Source organism: Calonectris borealis, chromosome 15, assembly GCF_964195595.1.
Source record: "Calonectris borealis chromosome 15, bCalBor7.hap1.2, whole genome shotgun sequence".
Taxonomy (NCBI): Eukaryota; Metazoa; Chordata; class Aves; order Procellariiformes; family Procellariidae; genus Calonectris; species Calonectris borealis.
In genome coordinates this window covers 13,237,149-13,255,442 of record NC_134326.1, presented here as the reverse complement: position 1 = coordinate 13,255,442, position 18,294 = coordinate 13,237,149, and the positions used below count along the sequence as shown (strand labels likewise).

General features: G+C 42.1%; 2 protein-coding genes across 10 annotated transcripts; both read left to right on the top strand.

The window, feature by feature from the left end:
• Positions 1-230: 230 nt before the first annotated feature.
• Positions 231-1,947, top strand: MED7 (mediator complex subunit 7). 2 transcript variants are annotated; one of them, XM_075164279.1, is made up of 2 exons: positions 231-335; positions 980-1,947. In XM_075164279.1, the coding sequence occupies exon 2, from the start codon at positions 999-1,001 to the stop codon at positions 1,689-1,691; it is 693 nt and encodes a 230-aa protein (XP_075020380.1). In that variant the 5' UTR covers positions 231-335; positions 980-998; the 3' UTR covers positions 1,692-1,947. The 2 variants fall into 2 exon arrangements, with proteins under 2 accessions (XP_075020380.1, XP_075020381.1); XM_075164280.1 differs by having other exon boundaries at positions 234-394.
• Positions 1,948-2,149: 202 nt separating this feature from the next.
• Positions 2,150-13,775, top strand: LOC142088688 (hepatitis A virus cellular receptor 1 homolog). 8 transcript variants are annotated; one of them, XR_012675911.1, is made up of 11 exons: positions 2,150-3,000; positions 4,557-4,637; positions 4,712-4,777; positions 8,403-8,677; positions 9,283-9,333; positions 11,216-11,295; positions 11,555-11,611; positions 11,744-11,877; positions 12,372-12,486; positions 13,106-13,145; positions 13,543-13,613. XR_012675911.1 is itself a non-coding variant. In XM_075164270.1 (10 exons), exons 1-10 carry the CDS (start codon positions 2,993-2,995, stop codon positions 13,634-13,636), a joined length of 867 nt encoding a protein of 288 aa, XP_075020371.1. In that variant the 5' UTR covers positions 2,150-2,992; the 3' UTR covers positions 13,637-13,775. The 8 variants fall into 8 exon arrangements, 7 of the variants coding, with proteins under 7 accessions (XP_075020371.1, XP_075020377.1, XP_075020372.1 ...); XM_075164270.1 differs by lacking the exon at positions 11,744-11,877 and having other exon boundaries at positions 13,543-13,775; XM_075164275.1 differs by lacking the exons at positions 2,150-3,000; positions 11,744-11,877 and adding an exon at positions 5,991-6,327 and having other exon boundaries at positions 4,605-4,637; positions 4,712-5,127; positions 8,333-8,677; positions 13,543-13,775.
• The last annotated feature ends 4,519 nt before the right edge of the window (positions 13,776-18,294 follow it).

Genomic DNA, 18,294 nt, shown 5'->3' with positions numbered 1-18,294 from the left:
GTCGGGCTGCGGCCCTCCCCGGCCGGGCTGCATGCTGCCCCGTCCCACAGCAGGGCAGGCCCCTGAGGCGCCCGTGTCGGGGCACAGCCCGGCCGCCCCGCTATAAGGCGCACTCTGCCCTCCACAGGCAGTAACGGCCTGCCGCGCCCCGCGGTGCTTGGCACCGCCTCCCGAGGGAGACCCCGCGGGGAGTGGAGCAAGCTTCTGACCGGTGTTCGTGAGGGCCAATCAGAGCGGCCGTCCCGAGCTCGGCGAGCCAATGAAGGGGAAGGGAAGCGGGCTGCTAGCCGGAAGCAGGGCGTCGGTGGTTGGGCCGAGGGGAGCTCGGCGGCCAGGTGAGGACTGGCGGCTGCCCGCGGTCGCGGGCTCTGAGCAGGGCTGTCCCCTCCGCCGGGTGCGTGATCAGTCGCCGAAGGGGTCTTGTCGTAGCGCGCCCCCAGCTATTCTCTCTTAACTAGGGGCCTGACGAACCCTGTGGCGGGGCTTGGGCCTTCCGAGAGCCTGGCTCGGCCCGGCCTGGCCCGGCCCGACCCGGCCCGGCCCGTAGCAGAGCAGGTTGGCGGTGGGCTGTGGACTGTGGACCCGGGGCGCGAGGCCGCATCCTCCCCTGAGGGCGGTGCTTGGCCGCCTCCGGGCTGCGCGGTTTCCCCTCTCGCGAGGCGTGGTGTTACCGGGCCAGGCCTCAGCTAGGGAAGGGGTCTCCCCTCTCTTCCTGTAGCTGCTCTGTTTACAGGCTGGTCTTTCATTGTTCGAGAAATGAACGCTTAGTGTGCTTCTAGTGAAGCTAATCCTGCTGCAAGTATACCTTAGTGAAAAGCTAATGGAGTTATTTAGGAGTTTCCTGTATTCTACATATTGAGATGACTTTCTTCTGGTTCATTTTCTCACAGCCAGCTCTCTTATGTTGCCTTTGTTTCTATTTATGTGATAACCTTATCACACAAATTGTTTAACATATATTTCTTGGGACATTCCCTAGGTATTTTCATCTGGCAAAAATGGGTGAACCTCAGCAAGTGAGTGCCCTTCCTCCGCCTCCAATGCAATATATAAAAGAATATACTGATGAAAATATCCGTAAAGGCCTGGCTCCAAAGCCACCTCCACCTGTGAAAGACAGTTATATGATGTTTGGTAATCAGTTTCAATGTGATGATCTGATTATTCGACCCTTGGAGAGCCAGGGTATTGAACGGTTACATCCTATGCAGTTTGATCATAAGAAGGAATTAAGAAAACTTAATATGTCTATCCTGGTCAACTTTTTGGACCTCTTGGATATCTTGATAAGGAGTCCAGGAAGTATAAAGCGAGAAGAGAAACTGGAAGACTTGAAACTGCTTTTTGTTCATGTCCATCATCTTATAAATGAGTATCGCCCTCACCAAGCTAGGGAGACACTGAGAGTCATGATGGAGGTACAGAAACGTCAGCGTTTGGAAACAGCAGAGCGATTTCAGAAGCATCTAGAGCGAGTTGTAGAGATGATTCAGAACTGCCTGGCTTCCTTGCCTGATGATCTGCCTCATTCAGAGGGAGGACTGGGAGTGAAAGCAGAAAAAATGGATACTGATGATGGCAGCAACTGTATTGGACAGAGCGAAAAACAGAGAGAGCGTTCTGGTGGCAAGAGAGATCAGGTTTTAGACAAAGATGCAGCTATGTGTAGCATTATTGATGAAATGACATGAAGAAAACACTTTTCATTTTGTTAGCTCGCCATAGTGAGAGGCAGAATGCATTCTGAGCGTATATGTTGTATTTTGTTTTGCTATTGTACAAGCAGACAAAGCATTTATTGTACACCTGGAGGTTGTGAGTGACTAGGCAGATGAAAAGGTTTCATATTTTGCGAGCTGTTTGTTTATTGGTAGAAACAAAAAACTTTTTGTTAAATGTATCATGTGAGGTGGAAGCCACAGATTAAAATTAGCTTTTTCTGTTGTACTTTCATTTGTCACTTTCTGCTTTTTGGGTATGCTTTTTTTTTTTTTTAATTGCTTTGTAGTGTGGAACCAAGTAAGGGATCTGACTGAGAGGAATTGCAGTTGTCAGTTCCTCCATTTCAAATAAGTGCTACTTGTTTACAATTTCAGTGGGTATGCATAAATCAATATTAAAAACAAAATTTGTGTCAAATCTGCAAAATCCATTCCTTTCTAGCTTTGTAATAATATAACTGTACTAAAGACAAGCTAAGCATTCCTTTAATCCAGATGTAACGTGTAATTTGCTTTATAGAGACACGCTGTCAGGAATCTCAACCACTAAATGAATTAAAATTAATTGGATGTTGATTTTCTTAGATGTACATCATAACCAGCCTTGAGCTTACAAAAATGCCTTTTTTTTTCCACATAAATGCTTAGACTATCTTATATTTCCTGCATAGTTAATGTACATGCATAAAGTGAATCATTTTGCAGTGCAAATGCTTTGTATTTGCCTCTTAGGCGGGCTCTGTGCCCAGCTGAGTGTTTTTCTCAGGAAGAAAAGTCTGATTGGTCAATTAGTCTTTATACTAATTGAGAACAACTAAGTTTGAAAGAATGTGCGAGTATTCCATCAAGTGGAAGCCATATCAACCATGTTTGAAGAACATTTGAGTTGGATCAATCCCCTGTAGGAATAGAGTGATTTGATAGTGAAGAAGTGGCTGCTTTACCCTGCCCCTCCTGTCAGGGAAATCCTACTTCCGTCTTTTTGCCACGTAACACTGTAGTATGTATGTTTTCCAAAGTATGTACAGCAGCTAAAAAACAGGTAAACTTTATGGGTGAGGGAACTCACACAAACTCTGTTTTTAACTATGATTTAACAAGCTATGTCTCTGTTTCGCTTGATAATTCTGTCACTTTCAGAAATGTTACTTAAATGGGCAGGCAAAAGTACTTAGCTGTTGGGTCGTGGGCATTGAGCTCGGTGCAGATAAAGATGAACTGAAGCAAGTCTATGACTCATTGGACGACATCATCTGCTATTTTAAGTGCACATGACATCGTAAGTAACAATAAAGAAGTAGAAACGTGGTTTTTTTAGAAATGTATAAATAATTTTACAAAGCTAACACTTTTGTCCCTCTTTCAACTACCACTGTTTCCTTCCTTCTCCCCGGACTAGATCTAAATTATTTTGCTTGTAGGTAACTAAAACAGTTGCAAGTGAGCAGAATTAATTTGGTATCTACTTTGCAAATGTAGATTGCATGTGGAAGTTATGAAGAAACATTTAGTGCCTCCTGGATAAGAGAGGTCGCGCACTGTGGAACTACAGTTTGTCACGGACGTTTTAACTTGTCATTCAAAAAGAACTGTCATAGGTGCTCAATCATTTTCTGTTGATTTTTGTCTAATTTTTGTGCTTTTAATAAAGTCATAGGCCTGGGTACCATAGTTTCAAAATGCTGCACAAACTGGGTCCTAGCAGCAACTAACAATTGCAACGGATTTTTTTGTGAAACCATTGAGGTAAACGGGGATCATGTCATTTAAAAAAATACTTAAGGCTGCTTTCACTTTCTAAAAAGTGTCACGAATAATTTGTTTATTCTAGATTTTTTTTCTATGTTTAAGGCAAACCTTTAGAAAGCTGTGGGAGGCTTCCTGGGCTTTTTTCAGCCAAAACACTGCCTTTTTCCTCAGTTGTCAGGTCAAAGCAATGATAGTTTTCCCTTTTTCTGTTACAACTTTGCTTTTGGGAAAACAACGGACTGTAGCTGTGGTGAAAGCAGTGGGTATCATATGCCTGTTAGTCTAGGGAAATGGGCATTTTGCACTTCGTAGGATGATGTGACTCACTGACAAGCAAATTTGATTATAAATGTTGTCTTCTCTAGTGCGTTCGTTAACCTGCTCCTGATGATGAGATCTTTCCTTACCTCAGGAAATCCTGATTCTATTTTTGGATGTGATAACGTTTGAAGTATTCTATCCATGAAATGTTAATGTATACAATATGTGTTGGATTATATATGCTTTATGAAACTTGAGATAAAGTTAACATCAAGTGTTAAGCAGCATTTTGGATGTTTTCTTAATTAAAAAAAAAAAAGGGGGAAGGAAAAGAAAAAAGCCCAGCCCTTCTATTACACTATCTGAACAAGCACAGGGATAACAGAAGTACAGTTACTGGAAAAGTTCCAAAAGTTTCTTGATCCAGAGAAGCCAAGTTTGTCACCAGTGTAGCTCTGATCATCTAGGGGGAAAAGAAGAAAAGCTATTTAATGATACGGCTTTAAAATAGTGCAATGAAGAGGTGTTTCCAACAATGCTTTAAACTTACTTCAATATTTAATGTTTTAGTTTTATTTTCAGAAGGTATGATCTGACTATATGCTCTGAGTCAAGAAAAAATGTGTGGCTACTTTAAGGGCTGCATGAAAAAGATGACGTTGGCATCTTGTCTACAGCAATGGTGCTCATATCTTGCACAAACAAAAAACAGGAACTCAGAAATTATATCAAGGCATTCCATATGGTCTGTGTTTGAGACGGAATCTAAAGCAAGTGGGTTCACTGTTGCCCTGTAGCTCTCACATTCTCTTACTATGTCACCAGAATGGCTTTCCTGGGGATACAACCAGCAGACAGCACCCGCACTACTGTGGACTATTGTATGAACGAAACAACCTGGGTGAAGTGAGTAGAATGGGCTCAGGCAGAGCTCTGGGATAACAGTTTCCTTATTTTCTTATCCTATTTATTTATTCCAGAGCTCAGACGTGGCCCCCACAGAGGAGGAATCCACGTGGACCCATGCACACTGCACGTTACTGCAGGTAACTGGCAGAAGGGATGTATCCTGGTCTGCAGGTGGATGTTTGTTGCACACTGAACCACCAAGAGGAGTTCGTCAGCTGCTGCCGTGCACTATCGTGGCACGGCTGTGGTGAATGCGGTCACCTGCCTTCTGCCAGAGCCAAGTTACCCTGCCTTTTCCATCTGTGCAGAGCAGTTTCAGGATCCTGCCATTAATGATCAGAATTGTTCCTGTAGCAGCTATCTGCAGTTTCCTGTTTCCCCAGAAACAAAAGGAGCGAAGAGGAAGCATTTTGTTAAGGGTCCTGCTTCCAGCCACTGCATACAAAAATCTCCCTTTTTCCCTCCTTCTCTCAGCTCTTTCCTATAGGTATGTTGCTAGTGTTTGTCTCTTGGCTACTTGAATCCCTTGTTTTTCCTCCTTTTCACTCAAAGAAACTGTCACTTTGAGACTGCTCTCAGGTAAGATAGTCAGTGCCAGACAGCTCTACTGGTTCTGATTCTAGCCTAATGTATGGTTTTGGGTGTGTTTTTGGAAGCATTTCTGCTGTTTCAGGTATTGATAAAAAGTAACTCCTTACAACTTAATTTTGTCTGTATAAAACAGTGTAAAGTAGATTAGTTACTTCAGCAAAGATCATTTGTTGGCCCTAGATCAAATACACTTGATCAAGAAGAGTTAGGTATTCCAGGGACAGGGAGAGTGGCCGGGGAACACTATTTCTCAAAAGCTGTATTTCAGCAACATTTTATCAAAGCGAGCCTTGAGCCTGTGACAACATGGTTTCCACACTACTTTGAAAGTGACCTCTGTAGTCTGTGTGTGTTACTTTATATTGCAACAGCCCAGATGCATACAGAATTTTTAAGAGTCAGATGATGAAAGACTGCAACTCTGTTAGGCTACCACTGTGTAAAGCAGGGCAGCTTTCCAATACTACCAGATTATAGCCTACAAAGAAAATGGCATTTGCATAAAGATGCTCTGAGCTGCTTCTAAGTATTAGAACCAGAAATTAATGATTAAATGCTAGAGTAATTCTTCCTAGAAATCTGTTCTTTTGCCAAGTCCTTTGTTTATCACAGTCTGTTAGATATCCTATGTAATCTCTTATCCAAATTCTATCTACTATGGCGAAAAAAGGTGTGGGAAGCGGTATGGGGCAATGGATTACTGACAGTCGTGTCAGCTCGGTGGTGCTGACAACAGTTTCATCTATTGTAATCAACCAGATCTGGAAAAAATGAGAAGTAGATTTCTGAAGTGCTGCGAGTCAAACCACAGTCAGCAAGAGTGCAGCTGCGTACGCTGTCGGCAGCAGTGCTTGGCGGTGCTGCTGGAGACTAACAGACTAACCACAGGAAAGGCAATTCGGATTAGACCAAAGGGCATTCTCAACTGTGACTGATGTATGTGAAGATACTAAGAAGTAAAACCAGAAGTTTACAAAGAAGATAAGTTTTCTTGAATGTAGGTGCCCGAAAAGTGAACAGGAGTGTTATTGCTCATCTTCAGCCACGATGTCGTCTCATCTCTGCATGAACTGGATTCTTCTGATCCTGTTTACAGGTAACTAAGTGGGCCTAAACGAATAGGTGGAGATGGATGGAGGTAACATGCATCAATGTTTCTGAGGACCGCAAAGAGAGATTTTATGTTACAACGGGAAGAGTGGCCACATGGCACAGAGACTGCAGGCTTGTGTTATGAATAGAACTTTACCATAGTGGCTCAATAGTCTTCTGATGGCCTTATCTCCTTTTTAAAACAAAATCATGTTGAGGGTATGATGGTTTTAAAAAGACTGCTTCTTGGGCTCTCTGCTAGTCTTATTAGTGAATGATCTTTTGGGTTTTTTAGCTAATGATGATCTGAGATGAGCAGAAAACTTTAAATCATTTTAGAAAAGTTGTAAAACAAGGATATTTTGCTTTTAAGAGGCTTTGCGAAGGTGAATACTTAGGAAGGCAGGGAAAAGGTCAACTGTGGCTTCTGGTGTTTTTTAGCCAGTATGAAATTTTATTGGGACAAATTGATAATTTCTCCTTTTTTTTGTTCTGAGAAAGCAGTCTTCCTAGGAAAATATTGTTAAAGGCAATAGCACTGAAAACAACAGGTTGCAGAGTGGTACTAGTATAGGCAGATGGACATTAAAAATTTGGTGGTAGAATATGTTCAGTAGAAAGAAAAGGGATATCACAGATATTATTTCCTCTAGTTCTTTATAAAGCCTTTTATGATGAGATTCATTTAGATCTTGCTTTTTTTATATTAAATAAAATACATTATTTTCAGACATTAGTTTCTAGTGTGCTATTGTGGCAAAGTCTCTGAATGCAGACTTATTTTTAAGTATAATAGCTTAGGTTAGGAAAATGACTGAGCTGAGCTGGGGAGAACAGCTTTTTCACAAGGGACAATCGCAATCAAGCCATACAGTGCTTGAGATCCACTGGCACGTGTTGGCGGACCTGCCTCCGGGAGCTCCCTTCCTAATTATAGACTGGGCTAGACTTTTAATAGAGGTAATTTGTTGCCTGTACTTGCTGCAGAGAATTCTATCCCTGAAATGTTAATATGGATAGATTAAAATATTTACACGTGATCCCATGTTACTGAATTTGATAAGAAACGTGTAGTATATGGCAAACAGTTTTCTTTGAAGTACAAGCAGACAGAACGTGCACCTCAGGAGCCCCACTGCGTAACCTGTTAAAGGAAGGTGATTACAGGATGGCTATGACTGGATCACCAGAGCACAAATTATTTTGGCTGGCACTTAATACAGCTTTTATTAAAACCCTCCTAAAGGGAATATTGACTGGAGTGATCTAAATACAGCAAAAGAAGCCATCTCACTGTGATGAATGGGCTATTGCCTGCTAGGTCTCACTTGAATAGTGTGACATGGTCTTCTGGAAATGTGAAAAATTACTTTTAATGGGAACCAAACAAGTTAGAAACTGCATAAGAATGAGGGAAAAAAATAAGGTAGTGAAAAAAGAGGATATAAAATTTCTCAGAAAAGCTCTGCAAAATCTCTTCTGATAGGAATAGGCAAAGTCTATCATTAGGCAAGAAAAAAGGAAACGTGTTCAGCAGTGATCATTCTGATGAAACCTGCCGTTTAGTGGCTTTTCATTGAAAGGAAGGAAGAGTTCCCCACGATGGTTTTAATGAAAGTCAATGTCTTACTGCTTCCCCCATGTGTGGCTTGGATTAAATCTGAACTAAGGAAAAAAATAGAGCTAGCAAAGCAGATATGGCTAAAGAGAGGCAGAGTTGTGCAGATCCAAACTCTGTTCTCACTTTACCTCTCTGCCTACCTGCAGGGCCTGCAGAAAGTGTGTTTTTTCTTTCTCTGGCTAGAGACACATTCTGAACAAATCACTGGCCCAATCGTTATCCCTCACTGCATCAGTCCTGCTGGATTCACATCTATTTGTGGAAAACCTGATCCAGCAATGCCTAGTGGTGTTTGCGAGATGGGAGGTATTGGGTCATGCAAGATGCGCGAGAAGCTTCCACTTGTGTGCACTGCGCTCAACAGCTACGTTTGTCTTTTTGTCCACAGGCCCCACGGTATTGGGATCACTTGTGAAAGGAAAGGTTGGTCAGAATATCACTGTGCCCTGTTTTTACAGTGTTAAGGGGACACGAGACATCACATCAATGTGCTGGGGTCGTGACAGCTGCCCTGTTTCAAAATGTTATCGGACCATTATCTGGACAGACGGGTGGAAGGTGACAGAGCAGTACAACAGCAGGTATATGTTGAAAGGGAACCTGCTGATGGGTGACGTGTCCCTCACAATCGTGAACGCCGAGGAAGCAGACAGTGGGATATACTGCTGCCGCGTGGAGATCTCGGGGTGGTTCAATGATCAGACAAGTAACCACAAGGTTGTGATAGAGAAAGGTGAGTGCAGAGGCGCTCTCTTGTGTCGGTACTATTGTGGTAAATCTGCTGTTGAGTCTGGATTTCAAAGCTTGTGGTGGAAATGATTTCTATAATCACCCATAGGACTGATCTTTAGGACTTTGCAGGTCTGCTGTTTTTTTAAATTAAGTTTTCTTTGGGGTTGTTGTAATCCCAGCGCAGTCACTGCAATTAAAAAAAGGACATGGTGCTTTGTTTCATGGTGCACAGCACTACTGAGCTTTCTTAGAAGCACTAATTGAAGAATTTAAGGGAAAGGGCAGCACAGGGTACTTAATTCATCTGAAGCGCTATACTTGTACCCTTTTCATAGAAAACAGTGCTTCATTTTCCCTGCTTGGTTCCAGAGTAAAGCCCAGGGACACAAAATTAGTATAGACAATTTTTTTTTATCGTGTCTTCCTTTGATTTTTCTTGTTTGTAAAAAGCATAATAATATATGGAACAAGTGGCTGACAGATGTACTTGTGTAGCTGGGTGCTAGCAAATTTTTATTATAGAAACACTTTCTCTTTTTCGCTACATAAATGCACACTGAGGTTAATTATAACGTATGTTGGTTTTGTTTTATTTTTTAACATCAGCTAGGATCTCTACTGCAAGTCCTCACACTTACACCTCTGAACAGACCTCAGGTAACTTTTATCCAAGTATTAATCTCAATAGCATATATAAGCTATATTGCAAATGGGGATCTTAGGAAGGAAACAGAATGATAGATGATAGAAATGTCTTGGCTAAAATTTACTAAGCATTACTATAGAACCAGAGATCAGAACTTGGATTTAAATTCTGCCTGACGTTATATAGAGTGTCCAACAGAAGAAACATGTATATGTGGGAGGAAGTTTGCTTCCAGGTGTTATGCTTAAGTAGATGTTTTATTGGTGCTGCAAGCATTGTTTTTCTTGTGGCTGTTGTTTTGGTATGTTGTTTTCTTTGTGGTATAAAATCTCACCTCATCTTCTGGAAATGCACCCCATGAACAGTAAAAGACAAATTTTTAGGATTTGGGTGTGCCCACTATTTAATCAATTTATTTGTTGCTCTATAACATAGAACCGTTTTATTGGGCTAGCTCAAAAGTGCATCTAATTCAGGATCCTATCTCAGTAGCAGTCAACAGCAGATGACTGCTGTTAAGGAGGGTCATAGAAACAGGGCAGTAATTTTATGATACAGCATCAAATATTCTTCTATCCTGGTATAATGTGTGTCTCAGAGGCTGCCCATGTCCTCTGTAGCCTATGCATATTTAATAAAATGAGGCCCCTCACTGTAGTGGAAGAGACAGTGAACAACTATTCCTCGCTCGATTTCTCCATTCCACTCATAAGTTTATAGACTTCTATTGTATACCCACCTAGCTGCATCTTTTTCAGTCTGAAAAAGACAACTTTAATTTCCATTACACAAGAGAGCTCATAGTATAACAATAGCTTATTCTCTGGATTTTGAAAGAAAAATCAGGGATGCCATTTGTATTTCTCCCTCCATCTCGGATGTTTCCAGCTAAGCAACTCTAAAATGTTAAAACAGTTGCATTTCCTTTTTGAAGAAGAAGTGAAAACTTTCTCAGACTGTTTCTGTTCTAGCTGCAAATAACATGGCTTCCAATCTTAGAACTCACGGGTTTTCTTAACCCTGTGACATCTTCCTTAGCTGCTGGTGGAACTATTTTTTATGTTTTCAGAATACAAGTTAGTATGTGCCTGTTCACCCAGAGGGAGACTGGAAAAGGCAGGTGGCCATGTGCCTCTGATGTAGGAATACTCCAGCATCTCCAGTGGAAGAGAACAGTGAAGCAGATGATCCTGTCCTTTTCAAAATAAAGCTTCTGGGATAAGGGTAACAATTTAAAATATCAAAGAAACCAGCTGGGGTTGTCATAATGTGAATAGGAGATCTTGTTTTTAGGAGAGTGGTATATCATCTGACAACACATAGAGAAACTGAGACTGATGATATGGAAGACAAGTTTGTAGCTCTGAATTTTAAATATTGCAAATAGCTTTGCTCTGGGAAATTACTTCAAAATATGCTGCAGGTCCTTATGCAAACATATCACACTTTGGTCAGTCTGTTCACTGTATAGCTGTCTGGAATTTAAAAAGTATTACTTTCTCTAACTCTGAACCACTTGCTCTTTCAAGGCCCTGAGTTAACCTTAATCAGTTTTCATCAGATAACCTAAGTTTGCTTTAGGCATCCACTGCCTCTTCTTGGCTCCAAAACCAGATGACTACCTTGATAACTCCTTCCTTCTAGGCAGATAACAGCAAGAGCTACGTGTTCCCTTGAAGGAATTCAAAGCTCTGAAAAGGACAGCAGAGGCTCCAATATTCAGAGTTTTGTGCTGCCCTCTGAAGGCACCAGCCTCTTCATGATACGCAGAGCCGAGACTCCTGATAGAGAGATACTTAAGTTCGGTGGTCCCAAATCAGCAGTACAAATTCCTCTCTGTCAAGGCAGAATGGTTCTCTGTGCAAGTGATGTCTTTTTTTTGCCTTTGCTCAGCTCATGGGAGTGCCAGTGAATCATCCTTTACCATCACAAGAACGTGGCCATCAGTTTCTGCTTCAGAAGCTCCTCGGACTGTAAGCATCTCTGTTGTGCTGTAGCATACCTAGACAGAGTGATAGACATGAGAGGTTATTGGTCATCCCTACCGTTCACTTGTACTGCTTTAGTTTGATTGCAAAAGAGTATTTTTTTTTGTAGTTGGCATGTTTAGTGCTTATGAGAGAATGCTTATGTGTTCATTAATAAAGAGGGAAAAAAAACCCTGCTTTGCACGCATAAAGTACTTCCCACTAATGCAGGAAGAGCTTTAGCAACATCTATATTGCCTTTCAGGCCTCTGGTCCCTGCTCAAGCACCTTGGACTGCTCGGATGTAACCTCAAACCTGCAGGTATGGCAGGATTTGGGGAAGAGTTGAAATCGAACCACTGGACAGCACAGGATGCCCTGCACTCCCCGCGCAATGGGGTTCAAACAGGCAGCTCTGTGTCTGTCCTGCTGAGTCCTCCAGCACATATCGCAGGGTGACAAGCAGCAACATCACCCCAATTTTATCAGGAAGACAAAGACAGCCAAGCTAGCCTTTGGGAAGGCCTGCTGTGATGCACTACAAGACAGTGTGTGCTGTGGGCATGCATACCGCTGCATGTGCGGAATGTAAGTCAGGGACCGTACTGCGCTTCAGCGTCTTTCCAGGCCCGAGTTCCTAATGAGAGATTAGATATCTAAGGGCTGGCTTCAGAAAGAAGTTCTGAATAAAGAGCACTGCAAGGGGAAGGCATATTTACTTATCGGTATAAAGCCTTGAATAACTACTGAATAAGCTGACAAAAAAGCGGGAGGGTGTGACACTAGGAGATATTTTAATCATAAAAAATAAAATATTCACCAAATAGTATTAAACCTGAACAAATGGGATTTGTCATAACTTCAGGTCCTTTGACACAATCTCAAAAAATAATGTGTTTAACAACATGGTTCACAGAACTGTTGCAGTGGTTCTGCTTGAAACTAGTCCTGTATCTCAAATTAGGCTCTTGCTCTCAAGCGTACTTTAACTGCAGGGTTGCAAAACACAAAATGGCCTTTGGGTACTGTATGGGCTTCTTGCTCTCAGTGCCACTAATGCTCACCTGTTTTGTGTTTGACAGAACATGTCTGTATCACTTCCCAGTCAGCAGTATTCAGAAAATGGGCTATACATTGGGATTGGTTTATGTGCGGTACTTCTAGCCATCCTTATTTTGGCTCTGTTCCTCACTAGACGTAAGTACTTTTCACAGGTGGTTATTCAAGGATTGGTCAGGTACGTCTAATCACAGCTGTGGCAGATGCCACGTGTCTTCTGCTTCAGGGAAGTGAGCTGAGGTCTCTGGATGGCCTCACTCTGTGCCCTGCGCTGTGGTTGCTTGTTCAGCTCTCCCCCTTAGCCTCTGGGGCACAGAACAGCAAGGTGCCAATGTGGTCTTGTCATTTTGTGTCTCAGACTCCTTAGCAACCAGCCAACCCATGGTCTGGTGAAGAGATGCGTGATACAAGTCCACCTCCCCTGCCCGACTCGCTCCTTCCTACCCATTCCTCAGTTGCCATGTTGTCCCACTCTTTCCCAGTGGGTGGGGCACTGGTTTCATATAACTATATCCAATACTTTTCAATGTGCCAGACTTTCTCCATAGAGGCTCTTGGTCAAACCAAGCCATATGAATTAGATCTCATGGAAATAACTGGGATTCCCTATACTGAAAACATCTGCTTAAAGTTCTCCTATTTAGTTTCTTACACTTGAATTTTTTTTTTTTTAACCTGCTACTTCACTTGCTTCTGATGGTTTAAAGAAAATTATTTGTTTTCTTTTTTCTTTATTTTCATTCTGGATGGTCCTTAGAATATTTCTACAATACTAAGAAGCTGGGTGACTTTGCAAAGTAAGTATTCTGTTTCTGCTTTAGCTAATAGGACAAACTAGGTTGCAGAAAGAAAATGTTGTCAGTATACTGACCGCTCCACCACATACTTTGACTTTCTTTTTTCATCTCAAGTTAATAGGAAACATTGCAAAAAGAAGTTAATAAATCCCGCTAGTTATGATTAGTTAGTAAGCAAAAATGAGTATAACTGTCAGTTCATTGCATTAGGAAGCATGCAAACTTCAAGTGTGGATTTTCCCATAAGTGGAAAAGTTATTTATTATCAGTTATGTTTAAATAAGTGGTTTTGCATATTTTACATTTTTCCAGTGAGCTGATTGATTTAGCTATCTGCTCTTCTGTGTTTGTTTTCTGGTTTTTTGTTTAACAGCATGGTTTTTACTCTTTTGTGCAGCTTTGTTGCATATTGGAGACCAGAACGTGCAGGGAACCATAGTGCCCTGGAAGATGAGATCCATGCAGAGGAAAACATTTATATAATACACTAAGGACTATATACATGCTTGCCTTTGTCGTTGCTGGGACATTAAATAGTTTGCAAAATGTTAGCTGCTCCCTCTGCTCAGCAGCTAAACGTGACTGGACTACTGAAGCATTATTCACATCATTCTAATAAAACAAATAAAAGCTACACTTCTAATTAAAAACTTTATCAGCCTGTTCCAGAAACAAAAACCCTACTGGCTTGAATGGAAATTTCCAGAATCCGCTTATCAAACCCTAAAGAAAGTTACCATTATATTTATTATCTGCTTCAACTTCTCTCTTCCTTTTTGGAAAAAAGGGGAAGTGCCAAAAAGGCTACTCCATCACAAAAGGAAAACCACACATGTTTTTTAAATGTTTGTCTTTACTGTGTATTGTATCTGCCATCTACAAAAAAGTTCATGCCGTCAGAGGGCAGAAGCAATCTCATAGCTGCCATGACAAAGATGACACATGGAAAAACTTGGTAGTATTAGTATTTCAATGTACATTTAGTTTAATTTTCAGTGAGGTTGGTATACCCAGTCATGGTAACAGCTCAGTAATGCAATGTACTAATTCCTGTCCACCCACAGTTAAATCTGGAGGAGCTGTTGATGCTCACCCCCTCATGGGATGTCCTCGGAGCCTACAGAGTCAGTACGTCAATGTACAGAATATTCACAGCTTGTTTTCAGAGAACTATGACTAAATGTGTTTTCTTCTGCAAAATATGTCACTTTTTCTGTGGCTTTCTTCTCGGGCCTGCCTGTGCCCTGAGAAGTCCTCAGGGTGGAAAGCCTCACTTCCAGGCCTCTAAAACAACTGAATAAAAAATAACTACTTTGTAAAATTAATTAAATTCTTACTTTTCTTAGCTTGTGGAGAAGTCATGGACATGGCACAAAATACTGGCTGAAAGTTTGCCCTGCCTTTACACCCCTCCAGATACCAAACAACTCTAATGGCTTATGCTGGATTTGTTTGATGGCTTTTAGCTCATAAATGGGGAGTCTCTGGGGCCTAGCGCCTCAGTTAGAAATGGCTCTCGGCTTTTATTCTCTGCAACACTAAACTTTGGGTTACTTAAAATAAATAAATGGAGGCAGCCCTATGAGTATGAATCAACATTTTATGCATTGTTGAGGAATAGACACAACACACCCCAATCAGCTTTAAGTGGAAGAATAGTTTTCCCCAATGGTTTCTAAGAACACATTTTTAAACAGAGGCTGGGGACTTCCTGAAAGAGCAGAAGAGTAGTACAGGCCGGAGAGAGACCAACTCTCACCGAGTATCGGTCAGTACAAATTTTGCCTTGAAGCTCATCCCAAGCAGCAACGTGGAATACCTAAAGCAGACATTGCTGCCACGGGGAAGACTCACAGACTTTCTATCGTTGAGTTCGTCATTTTCGAGGGAGTCATGCAAAGAACAAAGCTATGTTAGACAATGAGGCATAAAGGAGCAATAACAAAATCAGCAGGGATTTATGTTAACAGCTGAGACACTTGAGGCCACGGTCTGGTTGTGCTTTAAGGGGAACTGGGGTCAGTGGAGCAGTTACCCCTCCTTCCCCCAGCTGGTAGAGATGGGAGGGCTTGAGCTGGCTGGGGAGGGGAGCGTTTTCCCCCAGGAGCGCTGGGCAGCCTGGCTAAGGTGGGATATAGCAGGTGAGTGTGCTCGCAAAGACTCACAAAGGAGGGAGAGTCTCCTCATCCTGTTGAGGAAGGAAGAAATGGAAAGCAAGTTGGGATATGTGACCCTGGTGTGCTTTTTATTTTCACGTGTGCTTGTGCGTTGCCTTGGGGCTGTCTGTTGGAGCAGGCCTAAAAGGTTGAGAATGCGGAGGTGAATTCATGGTTGAAGAGCTCATTGTGGGAGCACAGATATTAGGTGATCACTGATCCCTGGGCCAGGAAAAGCGATGGAGGAAACCAGCTCTGCCATTTTCTGTGTTCATGTCACGTGTTGCTTTGTGTAAGAGCATACCGAAACTGGAAGGGACTTGCTGGTGTTAGACTGTATTTTTGAATTTGACTGGCAGTAACAACTACTAAACTAAAATTACTGACCCTACCGCAGACATTGCTTCCCTTCTGCCTGGCTGAGCATGTTGCTGCTGTGGGCTCTAGCCCATGACTGGAGCTGGAGGAAGTCTGATCTGGCCTCTGAACAAGATCTCAAAAAACATCTTCAGCAATTTCTGCTTTCTGCAATTTTATCAAATCAATCTCTACTGGGATCAGAGTTAGACAAGTGTGGGGTTTCCAAAAATATCTGATTTCAACCACTCATGCTCTTAAGGAGTCTGAGGACCATCCTTAAGACTGCTAATTATGAAAACTGCTTGCCCGTAAGGATTTTTTTCTTAATATTACAGACCAATTCAGACTAATTCTTATATCAGCGAGTTTTCCATGTAAAATAAAGTTCTAGAATATCTGATAACCAAAATCTTGATTAAAGTTTCTTTTCCGTTGTGCAGTTACCTGGTAAACAGACTTTGCAAAGGTTATGTGGAGCAAGAACTTTGCCTTGGATATGCAGTATAATAATACAAATATATGCAGGCAGAAGCTCCCTGTGCTTTTTCATTACTTCCACTCGTGTCAGTGGATCTTGGAACAGGCATTTCAAAATGAGACCCACAGATGAGCACGTGGCACTTGGACCTGTTCACCCACTAAGAGATTATCCAGCTGCACACGAACTGGCAGCACATTGAGCGTGATAAGGCTAAGGAGCTGCAAACTGATTTTTTTGAGACAGCTCTCTGCCTTTCCTTTTCTGCCTGCAAGAAGCCACTAGATAACAGTACAGAAGCAGAAGCAAGGCACATTATTCTGGTTCTTCCCAGCACACTTGTTTTTTGGGTGGCCTTTTTCTATTCACTCTGCTGCATTTAGCCTGATCTTGCTAAAGAAACAAAGCTGACATTATGCTGTGTTAATCTTCTTCCTTCCCTGGTCACCTGCAACATACTCTCCAATTCTGTTTTGACAAGCTTCATGGAAATTGGTAGCTGAATACTGCTCCAAATTTGTGCCCCAGGTGGGATTCAGCTGCTCCCTGTATTGGCATCAGCTGGGCATGGGCTTGCAGCCACTTCTTAATGGTGAGCGATGGGAGACAAAGGAGACACTGGGATCATTGCAGGGAAAAAGTCTCCAGGATATTGGACACATCAGGTTCCTTAGTTCTGTTCACAGAACAGCTGGGGCTGTGTGTACTTGGCATTGTATGAACTGTACCTGGTAGAATATAGCAAATTAGCTATTTTACCGATTGCTGGTTAACCTGCCTTATAATGGTGACAATAAGACACTGCTCTGTTGTTGTGTCTATCCCCACTGGTTGCTGTTTATGCTGCACTGAAGCATGTGAAGGTACAGAGCAGCGTTCCGGCATCACTTTGATTCAGAATAAACTCAGAATAGTTCTCTGAGCTTCACACGGCTTGAATCTGCCACTAAGTTGGCTACAGCAGCATCAGTTGGCTACATGCTGGTGGAAGAAACGAGGCATCCTGGCTTTGCTGGAGCCTAGTCTATTGGAGATCTACTTCTTGCCACTGTAACGTAGTGGTGGTCTGATGGATGAGGATGCTAATGAGAGGTAGCCTCCTACTCCAAGGTACTATCGAGTCCAACAGGTCTGCAAGCACAAGAGTCCTTCTCTGATGCTTTGTTGGGGGGATATCGAATCCCTCTCCAACCTTCCTGTGCTACTCAAGATTTTGCAGATCTGTTCATGGTGTCCCTTAGGTTATCTCTTTTCCAGACTGACTTATCTTGGACTACCCATCTAATCTTCCTGTGGAAGCTCTGCCATACTTTCCACCATTCTTTTTGCCCTTCATGGGATCCTTTCTGGATCTAAGATATGCTTTTGAGGGGACTAGAACTTTACATAGAATCCAAGGTAGGTTTGTACGGTGGTGTAATGCTGTCTTCTGCTTTGTTTTCTATGGCTTTACTAATAACTGCTAAAATTTGATTTGCTTTTTTCAATGCTACCAAGCAGAGGACTGATATTTTCATGGGCTTGACTACTCATGATAAGCCCAAAATCTCATTCCTGAAGGGGTAATGTCTGGTTAAAGCCCATCATTTTATCATTTAAACTCAGAATTGCTCTCCTGTTTGCACCATGCTACATTTATTTGCACAGAATTTTCTCTATCTGCAATTCTGCATTCCTGACCTTAATGTCCTGAATTACTTTTGCTTTATTACTCATCTTTTCTAGAGAAGAACTTCCAGAGAACTTCTTTATCAATTGGTCAGAAAGTAAAAAAAAGTCAGAAAGAGTAAAAAATATTTCTTGGAGATGGTGTTGCAGATCTTTGGGAAGGATGTGGTTTTGGCAACAAAACCTTTGTGAGAGTTCCTCCAAGGCTGTCTTTGCAAATAGAAAATATGAAGCTGGGGAAAGAAAGAGAGGGGTCTTCAAGCAGAAGGTAGAATCAGGGGAAATGAAGGGATTAAGAAAATGTAAGCAAAGACAAAGTCAGAGGTGGAGACTAAGCCAAATGTTTAGGAGTGTAAGAGCACAGAGCTTGTTCTTGCTGCTCAGCACCGCAGAACGGTAATGGAGTTCCATGGAAAGGCAAAACAAATAGTATATTGAAATCTCTGATGGTAGTACCATGCTGAGAGTCTTGGAAGAGGAAGGGAAA

Bases quoted from the DNA above. Each gene is read 5' to 3' on its own strand.
- MED7 (XM_075164279.1), top strand. From the start codon at position 999: ATGGGTGAACCTCAGCAAGTGAGTGCCCTTCCTCCGCCTCCAATGCAA.
- LOC142088688 (XM_075164270.1), top strand. The intron at 4,638-4,711 runs GTGAGTAGAATG...TATTTATTCCAG, and splicing joins AACGAAACAACCTGGGTGAA to AGCTCAGACGTGGCCCCCAC. The intron at 8,678-9,282 runs GTGAGTGCAGAG...TTTTAACATCAG, and splicing joins CAAGGTTGTGATAGAGAAAG to CTAGGATCTCTACTGCAAGT.